The 24,746-nt window shown below is 38.9% G+C and overlaps 1 protein-coding gene across 1 annotated transcript in view; it reads left to right on the top strand.

Annotated features, from left to right (window-relative positions):
- The window catches only part of ZC3H6 (zinc finger CCCH-type containing 6), a 56,654-nt gene that overhangs the window by 14,689 nt on the left and 17,219 nt on the right, over positions 1 to 24,746 (top strand). The window contains exons 2-5 of the mRNA XM_036262827.1: positions 9,586 to 9,766; positions 13,722 to 13,844; positions 20,820 to 21,096; positions 24,422 to 24,555. Of these exons, the coding sequence (XP_036118720.1) occupies positions 9,586 to 9,766; positions 13,722 to 13,844; positions 20,820 to 21,096; positions 24,422 to 24,555 (715 nt within the window). The remainder of the gene's footprint in view (positions 1 to 9,585; positions 9,767 to 13,721; positions 13,845 to 20,819; positions 21,097 to 24,421; positions 24,556 to 24,746) is intronic.

Below are 24,746 nucleotides of genomic sequence, written 5' to 3'. Positions count from 1 at the left end.
GAGAGGAAACCATGTCTCTTGTTTGCCATTGTATCCCCACTGAGAAGGTGGTGAATAAATATTTGCCAAATGAATGATGGCCTTTATGTATTTGTGTGTGTGTGTGTGTATGTGTGTGCATGCATGCGTGCGCGCTGGGGGCGGGATGTGGGGGACAGAAAATTTTTTTTTTTTTTAATCTTTATTGTTGAATGTAGAAAATATTACAGATGATCCACATTTTTCCCCCATTGACCCCCTCCTCCCCACTCCCGCCTCCCTCCCGCCTTTTCCCACACTATTGTCTGTGTCCATTGGTTATGCATATAAGTTCTTTGGTTTATTTCTTCCCACCCCCCCAGCCCCTTTCCCTTTGAAGTTTGTCAGTTTAGCAACCAATTCGTACTTCTTAATCCCTTCACCTTTTTCGCCCATTCCCCCAAACCCCCTCCCATCTGGCAACCAACAAAATGTTCTCTGTATCTATGAGAATGTTTCTGTTCTATCTGTTCATTTTGTTTGTAGATTCCATTGTTGATAGATATGTATTCATTGCCATTTTGTTTGTTCATATATTTTATCTTTCTCTTCAAAAAGACCCTTCATCATTTCATATAATAACGGTTTGGTGGTGATGAACACCTTTAACTTTTTCTTGTCTGGGAAAGTCTTTATATGGCCATCGATTCTAAATGACAGCTTTGCAGGATAGAGTAATCTTGGTTGTAGGTTCTTGCTTTCCATCACTCTGAATATTTCTTGCCACTCCCTTCTGGCCTGCAAAGTTTCTTTTGAGAAATCAGCTGACAGCCTTATGGGAACTCCCTTGTAGGTAACTAGCTGCCTTTCTCTTGCTGCTTTTAAGATTCTCTCTTTGCCTTGAACCTTTTGCATTTTGATGATGATGTGTCTTGGTGAGGGCCTCTTGGGGTTCATCTTGTTTGGGACTCTCTGTGCTTCCTGGACTTGTATGTCTGTTTCCTTCACCAAGTCAGGAAAGTTTTCTGCCATTATTGTTTCAAACAGGTTTTCGATTTCTTGTTCTCTCTTTTCTCCTTCCGGCACCCCCAAGATGCGAATGTTGGCACGCTTGAGGTTGTCCCAGAGGCTCCTTACACTATCCTCATTTTTTTGGATTCTTTTTTCTTTTTGCTGTTCTGATTGGGCGTTTTTTGCTTCCTTATATTCCAAATCGATGGTTTGCTCCTTGGATTTACGTACTCTATTATTGGAGCTTTGTTTCAGTTAAAGCCTCCTTCGTTTCTAACTGTGCATTGATCATTTCTGACTGGTCCTTTTTTATGCTCTTGAGGCCCTCGCTGAGTTCATTGAGCATCCTTATACGCAGTATTTTGAACTCAGCATCTGTTAGGTTGCTTATCTCCATTTCGCTTAGTTCTTTTCTTGGGGTTTTGTTCTGTTCTTTCATTTGGGACCTGTTTCTTTGTCTCCTCATTTTGGCTGCCTCCCTGTGTTTGTTTCTGTGTATTACTTAACGAGCGGTATGGGGCTAGCTGAGACCAGATGCTGCTCGTTTGAAAAAATTTAGGAAAACCTGAAGCAGGATCCAAGTCAGGCCAATCCTATGGTTAAGCAAGTGCCAACAGCTTAGGTGAGCTTGAAAGTTGGGTGGGGCAGGGCCTCAGGGAGTCAGCAGGGTGGGGCTACCAGTGTGAGCCAGGTTGCTGGAGTCCCAGATATGGCAGCTGTCTGCAGCCCCCGTGAAGGGCTCACCAAAGGAACAAAGGCCTCTGACAGCACGTTTGTCCCGGAGAAAGCCCCCTCTCCAGCCCTCGCTCCAGTGCCAAACAGCTCAGTTCTTCCTTGTATGTCTCTGGGGCCCCTCGAGCTGCCTCCCCTCCAAGCTTAGAGGGAGAGAGTCCGATAAGTCCGTGTGCGGGCCCTTTAAGGAGCTGCCTGGGGCTCCAGCCGCGTCAGCCTCCCTGAGCCTCAGTTCCTGCTGGTTTTTCCAGCCAGAATTTATGGGGACTTCTCTTCCTGGCACTGGAACCCTGAGCGGGGCACCTGGTGTGGGACGGGGACCCCTCAGTCCTCAGGAAGGACCTTCCCAGCCGAGGTGTCCTCCTGATTTTTATCCACCACATGTGGGTGTGGGACCAGCCCGTCGCGCCACCGCCCCTCCTACCAGTCTCGATGCAGCTTCTTTAATTCCGTAGTTGTAGGACTTCCATTCAGCTTGATTTCAGGTGGTTTTGAACGGCAGTTGTTCTGTAGTTTTTTTTGTAACTTGGATGTGGTTGTGGGGGAACGCGATACTGCGTTTACCTACGCCGCCATCTTGACCGGAAGTCTCCAGAAAATTCTTAATACATTGCTTTTGAGAATCACTGCTCTAGATGTTGTGAATTTCATCCCTGGATTAAATCATAACATAGGGCACTTGTATACTTGAATAGTATTACTTTGTTTTTTTATTTAATTACTTTTTCCTCAATTGAACTGTGGCAGCATGTCATTGGTTCGCATTGGAATATGCTGTAAGTGATAAGCTGTTGAATTGGTTATATAGACACTATTGATGATAGTATCTTCATGAGGACTCAGAGGACAAATATCTCTTTGATCTCACTCTCAGGAGAAATTGTGCTTTTAAACAAGTTGTCGGTTTTTGTTCTGGAAGCACTTTTGTCTTATTACCTAATCCTTGTTTCTTGAAGCTCAGAGCCAAGTTTATAGCTCATATCTAAAAATTAGTCCAGGGTTTCTGTCATCTCTGAAAACTAATCTTAATTTTTAGAATTTTAACTATGATAGTTAAATATTTTATAGTTTGTTCCATTAAAGGCTCTATAAATAGCTTTCAAGGAATAATAAAACTCCATCAGAGCTTTTTTCTTTTCTTTTTTTTTTTTAGTTAATCTGTTTGCTGGGTAAGAAACGAGTCAGTGTGTCTCTCCATGCTGAAAGTGGACAGGATAAGAAGAAAATGAAAAGTGTATTACATATTGTGAGGAATTCTTTTTTTTTTTTTATCCTCACCCGAGGACATTTTTCCATATTTTGTTCAGATAGAGGGAGAGGGAGAGAGAGAGAGAGAGAAACATCGACGTGAAAGCGACACATCGAGTGGTTGCCACCCACACGACCCAACCAGGGCTGGGGACAAACTGCAACCAAGGTACGTGCCCTTAGCGGGAACCGAACCCGGGTCTCTCCAGACCGCAGGCCGACGTTCTAACCGCTGAGCCAAACCGGCCAGGGCAGTGAGGAATTCTTTGTGCTAAATTCTGATTGGTTCATTTAGGAAATAGAATTTTTCTTCCTTTTGATTTTTTTTCCTGCTTATTTCACAAAAACACATGCATTGCTTTATAAGGATGTCTGAGGAGGTATATGAGAGTTGTCTTTTGGGCTGAGGGACCTACAATTAGCCATTTTGTGTGTGTACATGCTGGGAACTGGGCAGAGTTTTATTTTAACTGTGCTCCTTTATTCCTACCCATACAGAGCAGCAGTCCACTGCTGTGTGGTTATTATCTCCGTGGGAGCTCTGATCAAAAGGTCTTGCTTGGTATTTAGCTTGACTGAATATCAGAGTCCCTTTGTTTTCCTTCTGCTGCAAAAATTTTATGCCATCTGATGAAATGACAGCTGTGCAGTAGCAATATCTGACTCTGGAGACCAGGTATTGGAGGACAAGTGGGAGCAGCCACAACTGTTATAAGGAGAAGCTGGAAGGCATTTTAGAGTGATAACCAAAGAGTCCCTCACTTTGACCAGGAGATCAAATCTTAAGACTCCTTCAGAGTCCACTTTTGATGGCCATGTTCTCTTTCAGTCTGAGTACAGATTGGTCAACTTTCCCTGTGGCATTCATTACTCCATGGGCAGCAGAAACAAATAAGAAATCATCTAGGATATAAATGTTTAAGGGCTAGTTGGGGATAAACATAAAGTCACAAAGACTCATGTCAGGTAGCTCTTCTCTGACCCCAGTATGACCAACCCAATACTTGCCTTGAGGGGAAGTACCTAGTTTGGTAGGGAGTTAGGTCAAGACTTAATCAAGAGGGTCCCATGTAAACTACACGGGTTGAGGGAGAAGATCAGAGCAGGTACGGGCAAACCTAGACTCAAGTGAGTTTTCTATGAAGCCTGCTGACAGGTTCAGCCATTTCATTACCTATGTAGACAACAAATGCAAGATCAGCATAGTGTCAGCTCCACATGTCCTTTGTCCAGCAGGAGTACACTGACACCCAAGAGGCCAGAGGGTCATAGATAACATGAGGAATAGTTTCCATACTGTAGCTAAGTGGTTTTTTAGCCTGAGAGGTAGTGTAAGGAGCTGGCAAGGTGGATGAGAACCTTCTTCACAGCATCCTCCCATAGAGCAGGGAGGTGGGTGAGAAAGTCTTGTCACAGCACCTCCAGGACTGCCTATCTTTCCATACTCTAGAGGATCACAGGGTGCTCCACCGAAGCTCAGGTCACCTGTGGTTGGGCCCATGTGGAGACATGATGGTTGCAGGGTGCTGGTGTAGAGCAGCTCCCCTACACTATAATCTATGGGAAGGGAGAGGGGACAGTGTGGATCAGGGCAAGGCTTGAAGACAAAAATGTTGGGAGGCAGTTTCCAGTACCTAGGAGATTTGTGTTCTAGTGGTCTTAGGATAAGCAGTCTACTCTAACATCTGCTCCTAGACTGTGAAGAGGTCCTGGATATCCTCACACGGTCGCTTGGGACATTCTGAAAAACGTCCTTCTTGTGATTATACAGCTTTACTTATCCCAAGAAGCTCTGTTCATGAGTAGTGTCTGTAGTGTCATCCATCAGGAATACTGGTATCACTTTTTAGGGAGGCTTTTGTATTTCTTCCAAAGACTCAGTTTTTTATCTGTAGCTTGTAACATCCTTTAGGCAACATGAAGAAGAAGCAACAGATACTGACTATGGAGGTAACCCTGAATGGTTTGAGTTCATTTATTTTACTAGCCAACAAAACCAGAATGGAGAAAAAGTAGACTTTTCTACCAAGGCATATCAGTTTGTAAGGATTTAGTGAATAATGACCTCAAAATAGAAGCATATCAGGGACAATGAAGGCATTGACCACTTTCAGTCCTTATTTTATACCACAGTATGTTATAATTTTCTCCAGTTGTCTCCAATCTAGATATTTTAATCAAGAGATCAAACCTTTTTGACTTTATTACTTTTTTAAATGACAGCTTTATTAAGATAAAATTCACCCATTTAAAATATATAATTCATTTGTTCTTAGGATATTCAGAGTTGTATAACCATTACTACTGTCTGATTTTAAAACATTTTTATCACTTAGAAAAGAAACCCCATCCCTCCATAAAATGCCCTCCTTGGCAGCCCCTAACCTATTTTTTGTCTATGGATTTGCCTAAGAGATAAATTCTTTTTAAAATACTTTTGTTTATTAACTGGACAGTTATTTACATGTCTGTATACATGAATAAGACACAATCACTAAAAAGGACACAATCTATTTTTACATTAATAAAGAGTCATTCATAAATAATTGACCTAGGAACTTCTCTTTTAAATTTTAAAAATTGTCTTGGGTTTAATAAACGAACCAGCTTTCGTGATAGTGTTGAGCTAATTCAAACTTTAGAGAACACCAGCACCCTTGGTTACTTGTTATGTCTTCAGTTTTTTATTTTCTTAGGGAGCTAGATTAGTATCTGATACATCAGTAGATGTCAGTTAAGGAAGCTTTATTTTAATCTGGTGACAGAGCTAGAATTAGAACCCACCTTCCTTCCCATTAAGTCTCCTCTTTTCATTATGCCACACCTGTTTTCCATATATGCCCAAAGCTGTTTTTTTAATTGATTTTAGAGAGAGAGAAAACTTGTCCAGCCAGGGATCAAACCTGAAACCCAGGTATGTGCCCTGACCAGGACTCTATCCCAGCACCTTTGGGTGTATGGGATGAAGCTCCAACCAACTGAAACACACAGGCCAGGGCCAAAGCTGACTTTTTAAAAAAGCATTTGGAAGCCATTCATAGAAGTGTGGATTATTTTTCTTTATTTCCTTGTTCTATCTCATTTTTTGTAACCAAACATAAAATCACAAGTTTAAATGTGTTACTGTATAAATGCTAAAATAATAAATAGGCTAAAGGAGAAGAAAGAAAAAAACTTTCAGTGTTTTATGTCTAATAATAAATACAAATGTCCTATATCTCATAGTAAAATAATTTATGTAAAGTAGGTTGACTTAAATTCTGTGCAGCATTTTTAGCTTGAGTACTTGATGTATTTAAGTAGCTAAGTAGCTCTAGTCAAAATGCTGAATGTGAATTAGTGGTGTTAAGATATAAAAATGCTTTAAGGAGCTCAAGTGGAAGGAGATAATGATCATAAGGACTTTCTGTTGTACTGTATTTATTTTAAATTTTATGGTGTAGTCCTGGCTGATTTGGCTCAGCAGTTAGAGTGTTGGCCTGTGGACCAATGAGTCACGGGTTTGATTCTGGTCAAGGCTGTGTACCTCAGCTGTGGTTTGTCCCTGGTCCTGGTTGGGATTGTGTGAGAGGCAACGCAATCGATGTGTCTCTGTCATCAATGTTTCTCTCTCCTTCTCCCTTCCCTCTTTCCTTCCCACTCTATCCGAAGATAAACAGAAAAATAACCTCGGGTGAGGGTTAAAAACAGTTAACAGTTAAAAAGCATACAATTCTTTTTTTTTTAATTTTTATTTATTGATTTTAGAGAGAGAGAGAGAAACATCGATTTGTTGTTCCACCCATCTATGCACCCACAGGTTGCTTCTTGTATCTTCTCTGAGTAGGGATTGAATCCACAACCTTGGCATATTGACAGTGCTCTAACCAACTGAGCTACCCAGCCAGGATAAGCACAAAGTTCTTAAATGTACAACTTGATGAAATTTTACACGTGTGTGTGTGTATATAGTAATCATCACACAGATAATATGAAGAGTATCTCAGTACCCAGAAAGCTCCTTAGTACCTGGTGTTTGTCAGTTACAACCTTCCAAGAGGTCATACTATTCTGACTTAGGTAAACATGGACTCATGATGCATATAAATAGCATCAAATGAGTCTTTTGTGCCTGGCTTCTTCTCCTAATTATAAGATTCATTCATATTGTGTATAGCAGTGATTTGGGGGTGGTGGTGCTTTATAATATTCTATTATATAAGTAAGACACAATTTATGTGTCTAGTTACCTGTTCATGGATATTTAGGTTGCTTATAATTTTTTCATTAGTATGCCTAAAGCTGCTAAGAACATCCTCATACTTGTCTTTTAGTGAATATGTGTACTCATTTTTCTTGGACCAAAAGGTTTTATGATATTATAAAAGTTCAGAACTTTTTTATTAAAATAGCCAGAATGCCAACCTTCTTCACAAGAAATTTTCAAGTTCACCTGAATGGATATATCTACCTCTTTGATTCTATAATAGAAACTGGGGGGAAATAGCATTGATTTCACAGTCAGTTTGGGTTGATATCATGGGACTGTTCTATAATGGCAAGTGTTATGGATGTTATACATTTGGTCATTTGGTATAGAGCAGTGCACCATGCTAAGAGTTAGAGATACAGCTATAGAGAACACTCATACTCTCTCCTAACACCAACCAGTGAACAACTCATTGAAACATAATTTGTATAGTGCAGTGATACAGAAATGAGAATTATTAGGAAAATCCTTAAGATGGATCGCCTCACCTAAACCTGGTACAGTGGAAGCGATATCTAAACTGGGTCCTAGTCCTGGCCAGTTTGGCTCAGCGGTTAGAGCATTGGCCTGCGGACTAGAGAGCCTGGGTTCGATTCCCGCTAAGGGCTTATACCTCGGTTGCAATTTGTCCCTGGCCCCGGTTGGGGTTGTGTGGGTGGCGGCCAGTCGACGTGTTTCTCTCACATCGATGTCTCTCTCTCTCTTCCTCCATCTCTCCCTCCCGCTCTATCTGAAGATAAATGCAAAAGTGTCCTCGAGTGAGGATAAAAAAATGAATAAAAAAAATAAACTAGGTCCTAAAGATTGAATTGGAATTGACCAGGCGAAGGAGTGAAGGGGGTGGGTGATGAGAAGAGCAGGGCAATGAGAGTCTTTGAGGCAGTGTTTCAGGCTTGGAGAGTGAAGAAACTGAATTAACCAAGTAAGCAGGGATTCAGAGATAAAGGGCCTTTTGGCAATATTGAGGAGTTTTGATATCCTCCTCAGGTCATTGATAACGCCTTTTTATCATGGAAAACTTCACCCATAAAGTAAGAATAGTAGAATGAACCCACTGTCCAGCAATTCAAGCTTATGGCCAGTCTTGTTGAGACCTCTTCATCCATCCCCGGTGGATTATTTTGAAACAAATGTGAGATAGATACATGTCATCACTGGAGATTTTTAGCAAGACAGTGACTTGATCAGTTTTGTTGTCTTAAATGCACACACCATAGTTTGGGTGCTGCTCATTTGCTTCCAGTGACACAAAGACATTTATCTGTCTGTACTAACCATCTACTGTTTTTTTTTTTTGTTTTTTTTTATCCTCACCCGAGGATATTTTTCCATTTTTTTTTTTTATGGATAGAGTGGGAGGGAGAGAGAGGAAGGGAGAGAGAGAGAGAAACATCGACGTGAAGGGACACATCGAGTGGCTGCCACCCGCACGGCCAACCAGGGCCGGGGACAAACTGCAACCGAAGTACGTGCCCTTAGCGGGAACCGAACCCGGGTCTCTCTGAACCGCAGGCCGACGCTCTAACCGCTGAGCCAAACTGGCCAGGGCCATCTACTGTTTTTAGTACACATTTTTCAAACTGTATGGAAGCAGAATTAAATGTTAAAATTATTACATGTATTTATCTTCCCATGTAGACCAGTTGGTTAATTTGCACTTAACATACTATTAATGAACATTTTGGCTTCTATAACTGTGAAAATGTCATTATCAATATAAAGGTTTGTTTCTAGGTTTCAGCCTCCATAATAGCAAAGATACTAGTATTTGGGAAGTAGAATTAGATTTATGGTTGTACTATGAATACTTTTTATAGATTCAAGTTGAGGAATTTACATTCTGTTTTTATGGCTAAGGTTTTTTTATATATCTATTGAAATTTGCTTGTTGACGTTTATTCTGATGGTGCAAATGAATATAGATTGCTTTTATTTTAAAACAATTTATAGCTGTCTAAGGTTCCTAAGTTAAAAATCTCTTCCTATAGTTAGTGTTTTCTTCCTAAGGTGTTTTAGTTTCATGTTTTTAAAAGGTATTTTAATGGATGGTAACTGTTGCAATACTTGAGATGGTACTGCATTCATGCATTTATTTTGTGAGAATCAGTAATCTTAATCTAAATCAGAGGTGGGTAAACTTTGGTCACTGAGACTGGTTCTTTTATTTTTAAAGAGTTTTTTTGAGGTAGAATTTGCAACAGAAACCTTGTGAAGCCTGCAAATTTAAAATATTTACTATCTGGCCATTTACAGAAGTTTGCCAACCCTGATCTAAACGAATACAACTTAAATTCTTGGCACATGCTTTTTTTCTTTTGAAAATATTTCTGTAGGATTTGTTTTAGAATTGACATTTGAAAATTAAAATTTTTCATTGTCTTCTACAGAGAAGATGGTGAATTAGAAGATGGTGAAATAGATGATGCAGGATATGAAGAAACACAAGAACAGGAAGCAAAAGAGGATGAGAAGCAGAAAAATGAGAAATCCTACAGAAAATCAAGAAAAAAACACAAGAAAGAAAGAGAAAAGAAAAAATCCAAAAGGAGAAAACGTGAGAAATACAAGGTTAGTCAGAACCTACTTTTTATTCTTTTGGTAAATTTTTATGAAATATAAAATACTGAAAATTGGAAAGTATAAATCATTGTCTGATTTTCTTATAAAACATGGATTATATTTTTTATTTATGTGATTAATACATTTTTGAAACATGAATGTTATATGAGTTATCTTAAAGACTTAAAAAATAGTCCTGGCCGGTTTGGCTCAGCGGTTTGGTTCCTGCTAAGGGCGCGTACCTTAGTTGCAGTTTGTCCCCGGCCCTGGTTGGTCGTGCGGGTGGCAGCCACTCTATGTGTCCCTTTCACATCGATGTTTCTCTCTCTTCCTCTCTATCCCTCCCACTCTATCTGAACAAAAAAATGGAAGAAAAAAAAGATTTAAAAAATAGCCCTGGCCAGTTTTGCTCAGTGGTTAGAACTTCAGCCCTGAGACCAATGAGTTGTGTGGGTTCGATTCCGGTCAAGGGAACATACCTCAGTTTCGGTTTGTCCACAGCCCTGGTGGGGTTGTATGGGAGGCACCCTGTCGATATGTCTCTCTCACATCGGTGTTTCTCTTTCTCTCTCTCCCCCTGCCCCTTTATCCCTCTTTCTTCTTCTCCCTCTCCCTCTCTTCCACTCTATCTGAAGATAAATGGAAAAATATCCTCGGGTGAAGATAAAAAAATAAATAAAAAATAAATAGTAAATAAGGTCGCTTTTAATGCAAATTAAAATAAATTTTTTTAGTTGATGGAAGTTTGTAGGATGCTGAAGCTTAAGGAATGAAAGTTTCATTCTCTGCAGATACAGATTAACAGCATTGGCATTGTCCATCCATTTATTGATTTGTTTTCACATATCACGTGCTTGCTGCAGAAGTCTCTGTGCTGTATGTTGGGAGTTATAGTAAGTAATAAGTGAAGAGGGCTCTGTTCTTATAGAGATTGCATTGAAAAGGGAAGGAAAGAGGCAGTAAACTAGTGAAAAACAAATGCTATCAAGAAAACAGTTGAACACTGAAAAATTATATGAATTGGAGTGGAGAAGAAGGGAAACCTATGCTGACAGAGACAGAGAACTCAGGGAGTGGTTGGATAGTTTTTGTAACTCCCCGAATTTTCCCCATAAAAACAAAGCTATTAGGGTAGCAAAACCAAAAAGTCTGCCCTGGCCGGTTTGACTCAGTAGTTAGAGCATCAGCCCACAGACCAAAGAGTCTCGGGTTCGATTTCCGGTCAAGGACACATACCTTGGTTGCAAGTTCTGGCCCCTGCCCTAGTCGGGGTCATGCAGGAGGCAACCAATTAATGTGTCTCTCTAACATTGATACCTCTTTCTCTCTCTCTCTCTCTCTCTCTCTCTCTCTCTCTCTCTCTTTCTCTCTCACTCCTTTCTTCCTCCCCCCCTTTCTCCTCCCCCTCCGTCCCTGTCCCTCTTTCCCTTCTACTCTCTCTAAAAATCAATGGAAAAAATATCCTCAGGTGAAGATTAACAACAACAAAAAAATTCTTTACTCCAAGAAAAGTAGACACTTTAGAAATATAAAGGGAAAAAGAAACCACCTAAAATTAAACTACAGTAACCACTGTTAACATTTTGGTATATTTCCTTCAAGTCTTTTTTTTTTTTTCTGTGATTTTTTTTCTCTTAATATTGGAAAAATGCTATTTAATTGATTTTATAATGTGTGTTTTATTAATATTATAAATCTTTTATGTTACTATAAATAATACCATTTTAATTGATTGCCATATTCTTTAGTAAATCATTCTCCCCCTGTTGGACATGGAGGTCATTTGTGCTAAATCTTAAAGGATAGGTAGGAATTAAATAGTTGTCCAAAGAAACACAAAAGCAAAAATTGTGAAAGGAAGGTGTGTTTGGGGAAGTCACTGAAGTCCCTAATTTTTTTCTATCACTATTCAAATATTTAAGAGGGTTATTAAGTGGCTTCCTGTTTATTTGTTCTTGAACTATATCTTTTGCCCTCTTCACTCACCATGAAGTGATGTGATGTTTTTTGGTACAGTTCTATAGAAAACATAATAATACAGAGTTGAACTTTAGTACTTATCTGTCAAGTACAGCATATTGAAGGAAATAATCCACCACTGTCTTATAAGTAAAATAACAAGAATTAAAAGAACACTTTAAAACACTTAACAGATACCAAACAATACCAAAAAAGGAAGGAAAAAAAGCAAACACAAAAATTCTGAAATAAAAAGTAGAACGTCCTTTTTGACAACTTTGATAACTTTTTTTGTTGTCATTAATCCTTACCCAAGGATATTTTTCCATTGATTTTCAGATAGAGTGGAAGGGAGGGTGGGAGAGAGAGAAACATTGATGTGAGGGGGACACATCGATTGATTGCCTCCTACATGACCATGACTGGGGCTGAGGATCAAACCTTCAATCCAGGCACATGCCCATGACTGGGAATTGAACCTGTGACCATTCGGCCCACAGGCTGACGCTCCACCCGCTGAGCCAAACCTGCCAGGGCAAAAGTTTGAAAACTTAATATTTTCAGTTATTTTAATGTAGACCAATTGCTAATTTCAAGTTAATGATTATTTCTTAGTACTATATGTGAGCCCTTAAGGTTCTCCCTTAAGTAGAACCTTCTCTTCTCTGATGGTTCTTCCTGAAGCAGTGTCTTCAGTTGAACTTCTTCTTAAGCAAGTCATGTTCTTCAAGTGAAAAGTTTTCCTTTGAGCTGGAGTTGACTTTTGCTAGTGACTGAGCAAACTTGGCTTTTAAAATATTTGTTTTAAACCCATACCAACAAAGATTAAGTAGTTAAGCTTTAAGCATTTCATATCATAGTTGTAAAAAGTTTTCTTTGTATCATTTATCAGATCAATAAAAATAGAACTAACAGCACCATAAAACTAAACCCCAGAACATTTGAAGAACAAAGTAGAACAGTTTGTTGTCCTTAAAAAGCATATAAGAATATAGTCGAGGAAAACAGATTCTCCACTTTAAAAACATCAGAGTTCAATTTAGTTCAGCAAATTTTAACTGATTTTGTTGTAGGCCTACATACTGGGAATGTAATAATGATAAAATACAGAGCCAGTTCTTCACTGATAAGAACTTTAGGAATTCAAAGAATGCTCAACCTGGGAAAGTAATTATTTTGACTAGATGAAGGAGATTTGGTGACTTTTTTAAAGAAATTGCACTCATTCTTGAAAAGCTTACTCTTGATATTTGTCAGTATTTATCAATTACTGGTGGTTTCTGTTTCGCTTTCATTCAGTTTTTTTGTTTAACCTCACCCGAGGACATTCTTCCATTTTTTGTTCAGACAGAGTGGGAGGGAGAGAGAGAGAAAAAAAAACATCGATGTGAAAGGGACACATTGAGTGGCTGCCACCCGCACGACCAACCAGGGCCAGGGACAAACTGTAACCAAGGTACACGCCCTTAGTGGGAACTGAACCCCGGTCTCTCTGGACTGCAAGCCGACGCTCTAACCGCTGAGCCAAGGCGCTTTTGTTCAGTTTTTTGGGTTGGATTTAGTTTATAATTTACAATGTTTTGGTATATTTTAGTTTTAGGGTACTTATGCAGTAGAATAAGAACTCTAAAGCCATTTTAGGTAAAATAAATTAACTCATACTGTACTAATGTTCTAGAACACTTTTTGGTGACTTACATCTAAGGTCTTTTTAGAGCACAGAAGTTTGGTATTTCCTATTTGAAGTTATTGGATCAAAGGGATGATGAGGAAAATGCTACCATGATGTCCCTGAGATGAGGGGAAGATATACTTTTCCTCAGAAAATTTTAGAGAAGTTGGGTGGTGGTGGCCTTTGGAGCAAGAAATTTTCAATTAACATATCAGAACCTACGAGGATAATGTAATCTATTAGTTAGCCCCTCTGACTGAAATAGCTTATCTAGTTACTAGTTAAATATTCTTCTCTTTGCTGATGTAACATATTTGTTTTTCCTTCTTTTAGCATAATTCTCCATCTAGTGATGACAGTTCAGACTACAGCCTTGATTCAGATGTCGAACATACAGAAAGTTTCCACAAAAAAAGAACTGGTTTCTACAGGGATTATGACATTCCATTTTCTCAGGTATTACCTTTTTATTGTAATAAAATATGCCTTAACATAAAATGTACCATTTAACCATACAATTCAGTGGCATTAAGCATATTCATGATATTGTGCAGCCATCACCACTATCCATTTCCAGATCTTTTTCATCATCCCAAACAGAAATGTGTTCCCATTAAGCAATAAAACCTCATTTCCTCACCTATCTCCTGAACCACTGTCCTGCTTTCTGTCTCTGAGAATTTGCCCATTCTAGGTACTTTCATATAAGTGGTATCATACAATATTTGTTTTTTTGTATCTGGCCTATATACTTACAATTTTTTCATGGTTCATCCAGGTAGCATAGCATGTGTCAGAATTTCTTCCTTTTAAGGCTGAATAATATTTCATTATATGCATATGCCACATTTTGTTTATTCATTCTTCTGTTGATGGCCACTTGGGTTGTTTCTGCCTTGTGTCTGTTGTAAATAATGCTGCAATGAACATGGGTGTATACTCATAGGAGTGGAATTTCTGATCGTATAGTAATTCTATGTTTAACTTTCTTTTCTTTTTAATCCTCACCCGAGGACATTTTTCCATTTTTTGTTCAGATAGTGTGGGAGGGAGAGAGAGGAAGAGAGAGAGAGAGAGAAAGAAAAAGAGAGAGAGAGAGAAAGAAAAAGAGAGAGAGAGAGAGAAACATCGACATGAAAGGGACACATTGAGTGGCTGCCTCCCGCATGACCCAACCAGGGCCAGGGGCAAACTGCAACCGAGGTACGTCCCCTTAGCAGGAACCCATGTCTCTCTGGACCGTGGGCCAATCCTCTAACCGCTGAGCTAAACTGGCCAGGGCCTATGTTTAACTTTCTGAAGAACCACCATACTCCTTCCCACAAAAGCTGCATCATTTTATATTCCCACCAACAATGCAAGAAGTTTTCTGGTTTCTACATTTCCTCATCGAGCTTGCTATTTTCTGTGGGTTTTTTAAAAATAATAGCCTTCTTAATGGGTATGAAATGGTATTCATTGTGGTTTTGAGGTACTTCTTCTTAAAAAGGGGAAAATTAAAGTTTCAATTTTATTCTTTGCTTTCTGATACTTTGAAAAAATATTTTATAATATATATGCTTTAAAATACGTCACGTATTAGTGTTCTTATTAGTGTGCTCAGGCTGCCATATGGAAACATGATAGATGGGATGGATTAAACAACAGAAATTTATTTTCTCACAGTCTTAGGGCTGGAAGTCCAAGATCCAGGAGCTGGCAGGGTGGTTTCCTCTGAGGGTGAGGGAAAATTCTGTTTAGGCCTTTCTTCTTGGCTTGTAGATGGCCACCTTCTTGCTACTGTTTTCTCACATGGTCATCCCTCTGTGCAGCACACACCCCTGGTCTCTCTTCATGTCCAAATTTCTACTTATAATGGCACCAGTCATGGTGGCTCAGGGCCTGCCTTAACAGCCTCATTTTAACTTAATCACCACTTTATTTTTTAAAATTTATTTTTATTGTTGAGGGTATTAACAGCTGTCCTTCATTTCCTCCCCCAGCTCCTGGCCCCCTCTTTAGGCCTTTACCACACTATCATGCATGTCTATGGGCTATGCTTATATGTATACAAGTTCTTTGGTTAATCTCTTCCCACCCTCCGCTTCCTTCTGGCATCTGTCAGTCTGTTGCATGCTTCCATGTCTTTGGACCTATTTTGTCAGTTTATTTTGTTCATTAGATTCCGCATATAAGTGAGATCATGTGATACTTGTGTTTCTCTGACTGGCTTATTTTGCTTAGCATAATACTCTCCAAGTCCCTCCATGCTGTCTCAAAGAATAAGAGATTCTGCTTTTTTTTACAGCCGCATAGTATTCCATTGTGTATATATACCACAGCTTCTTTATCCACTCATCTACTGATGGACACTTGGGCTGTTTCCAGATCTTAGCTATTGTGAATAGTGCTGCTATGAACATAGGGTGCATGTATTCTTTCTGATGGGTGTTTTGGGATTCTTGGGATATATTCCTAGTAGTGGGACCACTGGGTCAAATGGCAGTTCGATTTTTAATTTTTTGAGGAAATTCCATACTGTTTTCCATAGTGGTTACACCAGTCTGCATTCCCACCAGCATGTCTTTTAGTTGAAAGTAGCAAGCACAGATATTTAAAAATCCATGTCACAGAAATTCCAATATCTGGAGTCTATATTTCTTTTTTTTTTTAATCCTCACCTGAGGATATTTTTCCATTGTTTTTTTTTTTTCCCAGATAGAGTGGGAGGGAGGAAGGGAGAGAGAAAAAGGGAGAGTTACGTCGATGTGAGAAAGACACATCGATTGCTTGCCTCTCGCACGACCCTGACCAGGGCCAGAGATCAAACTGCATGCCCTTGACCGGAACTGAATCTGAGACTCTTTGGTCTGAGAGCTGACACTCTAACTGCTGAGCCAAACCAGCCAGGGCTGGAGTCTGTATTTCTATTACCTGTTGCTTTTGTGATTTTCTTTCATGGGGTCTTGTCTCATATGCCTGGGTTTTGTTGTTTGTTTTTGTATTTGCAAACTATAATGCATTTTATAGAAATAACTTGAGGCAGTGGGGGAAGAAGGAGAAACATCTGTAACAAAAATAAATTAATAAAAAATAGCCCTGGCCAGTTTGGCTCAGTGGTTAGAGTGTTGGCCTGTGGACCAGAGAGTCCCGCGTTCAGTTCCCTCTAGGGGCACGTACCTAGGTGCAGTTTGTTCCTGCCCCGATTGGGGTCCTATGGGTGGCAACCTGGATGTGTCTCTCTCAAGTCAATGTTTCTCTCTCTCCCACTCTATCTGAAGATAGATGCAAAAATGTCCTCAGGTGAGGATAAAAATAATAAATTAATTAAGTGAAAAAAAAAAAGAAATAACTTGAGGCCTAAGATGATATTTGTTTTCTCCAGAGATTTTTTTTTTTTATCCTCACCCGAGAACATTCCTCGATATTTTGTTCAGATAGAGTGGGAGGGAGAGAGAGAGAGAAACATTGATGTGAAAGGGACACATTGAGTGGTCACCACCCACATGATCCAACCAGGGCCGGGGACAAACTGCAACCGAGGCATGTGCCCTCAGCGGGAACCAAACCCGGGTTCCTCCAGACCACAGGCCGACGCTCTAACCACTGAGCAACACTGGCCAGGGCCCTCCAGAGATTTTTACTCGCTCTTGCCAGATTGCTAGTGACCCATGCAAACTTTTATTCCAGTGTCATGATTTGAGAATTATCTGGGCCACCTAATGATTTAAGGTTGGACTGTAGCCTCTGAGTCACATTTTGAAATTCGCCCAAAATTGGCAGGTGGGGGTTGCTAAAGGATTCTGCTTTTTCTAGACTCTGAACTCTGCTTTTGTTCCCATAGATCAGAAGGATAATCAGAAATGTTGTTGGACCTTTCAGCTGATTTTTCATGGTGGGCTGATGCTCTTAGAGCAAAAACAGCTACAAATGCTGCTCACTTGGGGACTTTCATCTTCTCCATGGATAATAGCCCAGTAATCCTTCACTAATTGTTGGCTCTCTGATGGTTACAGTGGACTTGAAAAAAAATTTGTCTCTCTTTCTGTGTTTCTTAGGAGGACTGCTCTAAATTAATTATCTATCTACCATTAGGAGAAGGGAAATTTTAGTACCATTTCCTTCTTATATGTTTTAGAGTTAACCGCTATGATTAGAAAATACCCTAAGTACACCATAAAAACTCCATTTTCTTAGAAAACATGTATCTACTATATAACTTCTACAAAATTGCAGGCCAAAATTAGAATGTAGTATTAACATTAGAGGACTTAATATGTCTTCCCTTTACCTCATCTTTGTCTAGGGACTCCTGGTCCCTTATTTCACGTTCACAGAGATTGCCATGGGGACAACTCTGCTTTGGCAGAAACAGGACATTCTAGCAGTGTAGATGGCACAGTGGTCAGAGAAACTATATCCTGTGGTAGAATTTATAATCTTGTTTATTTTATCTTTTTTCAGTAGGGCTTTAAAAAACACTTGCTAGCTCTGGCTGATTTGGCTCAGCAGTTAGAGTGTCAGCCTGAGTACCAAAGGGTCTCGGGTTTGAATCCCATTCAAGGGCACGTACCTGGGTTGCAGGTTCAATTCCCAGCCCCGGTTGGGTTTATGCAGGAGGCAACCAATGTGTCTCTCTGACATCGGTGTCTCTCTCTCCCCTCCCCTCCCTTCTACTTTATCTAAAAATTAATGGAAAAATATCCTCAAGTGAGGATTAATAACAATAACAATAACAACAAAAAACACTTGCTAGATCCTGCTTGTACATTTTGGTCATTCAGATGATGAACATGTACAGCATAAGGAGACATTCTCCTAGAGCACTAATGAGGCTGCTTATAGCCAGCGTGGGGGGTGCTCTGACCCTCAGGAAACCACATTAGAGTCTTCCACTGCAGCAAGGAGCCCTGGCCTGGATGTTTGCATCATTAGAGGGCTCTTAGGAATATTTGCAGTTGGGAAAACTAGGGATAATTTGTAGTTGAAAATTAGGGATAATTCTATTTTAAAAACTAGGAATATGAAGGTTATTTTTGTAAAGGCAATGACAAATCAGAGAATTGAACTAATATTAAGACTTAAAAGCTTTTGTGACTAACATCTAATCTCTAGAGAAAAATTCATACTTACTCGTTAACATATTTACCCATTAGTTGTAAACACTGAAATATATTATTGAGGCATACTAGCCAGGCATACATTTTTATGAAAGGAAATGTATGCCTGGCCAGTATGTCTCAGTGGTTGAGCATCAACCCATGCACCAAGAAGTCACCGGATTGATTTCTAGTCAGGGCACATGCCCAGGTTGTGGGCCCAAACCCCAGTAGGGGGCATGCAAGAGGCAGCCAATCTAAGTTCTCTCCCATTGATGTTTCTATCTCTCTTTTCCTCTCCCTTCCTTCCTCTCTAAAATCAATAAAGAAAAAAAATATTTAAAAAAATGGCAGTATAGGCACCACTCAACTAATTAATCTTTAACCTAATGTAAGCAATTATTTTTTGTTTTATTTTACTGGCTTTTTAAAAAATATCAGAAACACTGCCTCTTGGCTATAATTTTGATTCCTCTTCTGAATTTCTGAAGTGCTAGACTGAGAACAGTAAAAATACTGTTTAAAACAAGTGAAAAATCTAATACAGTGTCTTCCAAATTTAAAATCGATGAGCTAATTCATTTGTTTTATTGCAGTAGTTACATATTTTCTAATTACCGAAAAGAACGCAGTATTTCTCTATTTTATTAAAAACGCATAGTCTGCCCTGGCTGGTGTTGCTTAGCTGGTTGGGCATTGTCCTGTGCACATTTTGATTCCCTGTCAGGGCACTTTCCAGGGTTTAGGGCTTGATCCCCAGTAGGATCTGTGCAGGAGGCAGCTGATCAGTGTTGCACTCTCACATTCATGTTTCTCTCTTTTTTTATTCTTACTCTAAAAATCAATAAAAATATATTTTTTAAAGCCATGTAGTCTCATGTTGGTATTCTGCCAGGGCAGTATTTTTGTATCACAGTTAAAATGTATTAAACTGAAGATGAATTATGGTCTTGAGTTTTCTGGATTCTCAAGTTGTAATTATATACATTTCTTTCTTTTCTTTTTTTTTTTTTTTTTTTTTTGCTTTCTTTCTGTTGTTGTTACTCCTCACCTGAGGATATTTTTCCATTGGTTTTTTTTTTTTTTTCTTTATTGATTTTAGAGAGGAAAGGAGAGGGAGAGAGAGATGAAAACATCAATGAGAGAGAACATTGATTGGCCACCTCCTGCATGTCCCCCATTGGGGATTGGGCCCACAACCTGGGCATGTGCCCTGAACCGGCGACCTCTTGGTTCATGGGTCGACACTCAACCAATGAGCCAAGCTGGCCGGGTTGCATTGATTTTTAGATAGACTGGAAGGGAGGGGATGAAGGGAGGGGGGTGGGAACACCCATGTAAGAGCAACAAATCAATCGGCTGCCTTCTGCATGACCCCAACCAGGGCCAGGGATCAAACCTGCAACCCAGCTATGTGCTCCTGACTGGGAATTGAAACCGTGACCCTTTGGTCCTCAGGCCGACACACTTAACTGCTGAGCCAAACTGACCAGGGCTTTTTTTTTTTTTTTGCTTATAATAAAAATCGACAGAAGATATGATAGAACTAATCAAATAAATAGAAATAGGCTTGAATACTGTCATTAAATAAACTTCTAGGACTCAAGTGTGTTGTTTTCACATGCTTTAGTAAAGAAGCAATAAAGTTCATGAGGTATATTGCAATAAATAGTTCCTAATGAGCAATTTATTTATTAGATGTCTTTCATGTCTAGGGAAATATCTATGTTTAATATTAGACCTCAGATATAAACATTTTCTTATAGACATTTCCAAACATATAATTTTTTATTAAATATGCTCATAAACATGTCATTTTGGAATTTTTCAATGTTAGGAGAATATATATATTTTCTACCCTTCCTCCAAGCTATTTTACTGTCTTTTCCTTATTTTCAAAAATATCTTTTCTATCTTTTAGAGAAGGAATTTGTGTATGATGGTGTGGATTTTTTTTTTCTTGGTATGTGCCCCTAGTGGGAACCAAACCCGGGACTCTCTGGTCTGCATGCCGATGCTCCAACTACTGAGCCAAACTAGCCAGGACTGATGGTGTGGATTTTTAAATGTCCTGTATGTACAAACGTTGAGACATGGGACATGGAAAGCAAAAAGTGAATAAAACATCCTAGCAAGGATCTTTGAACATTATGAAATTTGATAATATCTGAGTAGCAATTATTTTTTGAACTTAGTTTAAATAGTGGCCTAGATCAGTGCTAACCAAGAGGCAGAACTAATAACTATTTCCTTCTTTCTTTTAACTTTTTGGGAGAGAAAAGATGTCTTGTGGTATGTCAATTTCTGTATGTAACTGAAAAATCCTAATAGAGGGTTGTCCATTTCCACTTAGCATGGACATATATCAGGAAGCTACATGACATCAAGGAAGAGTCAGCATAACAAAAAATTTAGAAGTAAAGACTATGGCGAGTACAGTACTTACAGTGATGACAACTTCGGCAACTACAGCGATGACAACTTTGGTAACTACAGTCAGGAAACGGAGGAAGATTTTGCCAGTCAGCTCAAACAATACCGACAAGCTAAAGAACCCTCCAGTATTGCTTTAGGATCATCATTTTCTAAAGAACCAGGAAAAAAACAAAGAATGAAAGGAATTCAGCAAGGTAAGTTTGAAATTATCAATCTGTTTTTGAATTTGAGAACCTTTTGGAAACAGCTGTGGAGTGAACTTACATTTCTTAGCCCTTTCTCAAGATCAGCTTATTTTTTGTGGTTCCTGAATTCGTTTTTATTTATTTTATAGAGCTTGAGGACAAAAATCTACAATTATTTCAATCTGTATGATATCTTAATATTTGAAATAGAAAGATATCCTATACTTCAAAAGTATATAAAGGTGTAAAACAATTTTCCTGTTATGTTTTTCCCTTCCCTTCTATATGATATCAGTATACTGATTTAAAAAAAGTGACTTTTTCCATGCTGCTCTATGTATTACTTCATATATTTTAGACCAGTTAGGACAGAATTCTGGGAAGCTATTCTTTTGTTAGGCTTTACAATTTGGCACTCACCCTTGCTGTGCAAGTGTATTTGGGACTATGGACATACTTCTTATTGGAAATAAGAACATAATCTAAAGAAATTTCTACAGAATCACCTATTCATCTGCTATATTGAGACACATTGTCCCTGGAGAGAGCAAGAGATCAGGGCAAGTTGCCATGGAAACTGTGGGTCACATAGGGGTCAAATCAAGCTTAAGAAATGTTCAGTCGCCCTGGCCAGTTTGGCTCAGCGGTTAGAGCGTCGGCCTGCGGTCCAGAGAGACCCAGTTCAGTTCCTGCTAAGGGCACGTCCCTCGGTTGCAGTTTTTTTCTGGCCCTGGTTGGGTTGGGTTGTGTGGGTGGCAGCCATTCGATGTGTCCCTTTCACATCGATGTTTCTCTCTCTCTTTCCTCCTTCCACTCTATCTGAACAAAAAATGGAAAAATGTGCTGGGTTGAGGAAAAAAAAAAAAGAAATGTTCAGTCAATGTGTCTGGCTCAAGAAAACTGGAGCAAGATGAGGCTGAGGTTAAATAGCGGGCACCAAAATCCTGTGTATCCATCCTTTCGTTATTGTTGAGAAAAGGAGTCAGTTATAAGTAAATTTGGTTGTTTCTATGGCTTTTTTAAATTTCCTAGCAAAATTCCTTTGAGAAATATGAAGCTAGGCTTTGCTGAACTAAATAAAGATAAAGAAATTGGTGCATCTGCTACTATAATTATAAATCTATTCCTATTGTCAAACAGTGGTATGAAGATAACTCCACACAGGGATAGTGGGATGTGGAGTCCTCTTCATCCCCTCCCACTGGGGTCTTTCCTTCAGGCTCTTTCTTTTGTGCTGTGAAAGAACTAAGTGCTGCATTTTATTTTTGACATTCATTTCTCCCCGGATTATGAAAGGAATATATGGTCAAATGCAGAAAACTTTTCCTATGTGTAGACAACATAACACAGCAAAGATCAAAGGTAAAATCATTTGACTCCCTACATCCAGAGATAATTACTTGAGTGTTTTTGTTGTATATTCTTTTAGAATTTTTCTGATAGTCATTTTTAATAAAAAACTATTTATGCTGTGGTAATTTGATTTTCCCCCCTTAACTTTGAACTCTATTTCAGTCATCCTTATGTTAATGAGTAGCTTTTAATGCTTGCATTCTATTCAAAGTAGATACTACCATAATTTGTCTAACAAATTGTTAGGTTTGTTTGATAGTAATTATTTGAGGTTTAGTTGCACCCAGTTTTTAAAAATTCTATGATTAATCTTGCATTTTTATACATATCTCAGAAAATATATTGGCAAATATTTTTCTTTCTTTTTTTTTTTTTTTTTTATCCTCACCCGAGGACATTTTTCCATGTTTTGCACAGATAGAGTGGGAGGGAGAGAGAGGAAGAGAGAGAGAGAGAGAGAGAGAAACATTGACGTGAAAGAGGCACATTGAGTGGCTGCCACCCGCACGACCAACCAGGGCCGGGGACAAACTGCAACTGAAGTACATGCCCTTAGCGGGAACCGAACCGGGTCTCTCCGGACCGCAGGCCGATGCTCTAACCGCTGAGCCAAACCGGCCAGGGCCAAATATTTTTCTTAAGAATAAATTCTGAAATGTAGAATTGAGTCAAAAGACATAGCCACACATCTGAAGATTTTTGATTCATATATCACATTGATATCTAAAAAGGTGATGTACCAATTTATAACATCCCTGTTAGTGTGTAAAAATGCCCAACTCTCCAAGTTCCTACCCACACTATTCTTGAAGGTGAAAATTGGTATTTTTTTTTTTTTTATCCTCACCCGAGGACATTTTTCCATTTTTTGTTCAGATAGAGCGGGAGGGAGAGAGAGGAAGAGAGAGAGAGAGAGAAACATTGATGTGAAGGGACACATCGAGTGGCTGCCACCCGCACGACCAACCAGGGCCGGGGACAAACTGCAACCGAGGTACGTGCCCTTAGCGGGAACCGAACCCGGGTCTCTCTGTATTGCAGGCCGACGCTCCAACCGCTGAGCCAAACCGGCCAGGGCGGTATGTTATTTTTAAATTTTAATTTCTTTTAATAAGATGAAACATTTTGTTTATGTATTTACTGGCTATTTTGAAGGTTTAAGATCATTAGAAAATTTATTAGTTTAATTTGATTCAGGTAAAATATGAAGTCATTTTGTATTTTAACTTCCTACCCTAATAAATAATTTTTGCTATGGGTATCTTTTTAGATACTTTTACGAAATAGCAAGTTTTTCAAAAGTAAAAGACAAGTATAAGTTATGCTTGGAGATGTGTGTGTTATCTACTCAAAGTCATCAATAGAAACGCAATTCACTATAAATTAACCAGTCATACCTGCAATGTCTCCATAGAGATGAATATAATATTTAATTCTCTAAAAAACAGAAAGCCTTGTTAATTGCTTATTCTAAGGAAAATTGAAAAGAATGAAACAGGATTTGACTTCTCTAGCCATGTACATCCTTGTTCCTTATGTTTTTAACATCCCTTAAGAAACAAAAGAGCCCTAGCCGGGTGGCTTAGTTAATTAGAGCGTTGTCCTGTATACCAAAATGTTTTCAGGTTCAATTCCTCATCAGGGCACATACCTAGGTTTCAATTCAATCCCCAGTCACAGAAAACCAATGGATGTTTATCACATTGATGTATATCTCTCCCTTCCTCTCTTTCTTAAAAATCAGTGAAAACATATCCTTGGGTGAGGATTAAAAACAAGAATGAAAGAAACAAAAGTATAAGAAGTAGTGCCCAGGAAGTAAAATATAAAGATTGAGTTATTTTTTAAATTGGATCTAGAGGAGAAAAATGCACTGTACATCATAGACTGTTAACAAATAATCTGTTTCCTATAAACTGATAATGTATTAAGAGGTGTGCTGTTTTTCTATAGTATTTGAAGTACATTTTAACTTTTTCAGGTATTGAACAGAGAGTTAAAAGTTTTAGTGTTGGTCGTGGACGAGGTTTGCCGAAGAAAATCAAACGCAAAGACCGTGGAGGAAGACCCAGTAAAGGACCCAGCATGTTTTCAGGAATGGATGACTTTCAAGAGGTACTGAGAGTTTATACATAATGAGGAGATTAGCTTCTCCATCTTTTAACGTATTTGGCTACAAATAAAGCGCTGAGATTTTCATGCTACTTTTCTAGTAAATGAAAAATTCTTCACTCAGATCAAATGAATGTCTATAAATAAATTCCAAAAATGAATTATTTTTTAATTAGTCACGATTCCAATTTAGA

The sequence above is a fragment of the Molossus molossus genome, unplaced genomic scaffold (genome assembly GCF_014108415.1).
Source record: "Molossus molossus isolate mMolMol1 unplaced genomic scaffold, mMolMol1.p scaffold_m16_p_15, whole genome shotgun sequence".
Taxonomy (NCBI): domain Eukaryota; kingdom Metazoa; phylum Chordata; class Mammalia; order Chiroptera; family Molossidae; genus Molossus; species Molossus molossus.
This window is presented reverse-complemented; position numbering and strand designations above follow the sequence as displayed.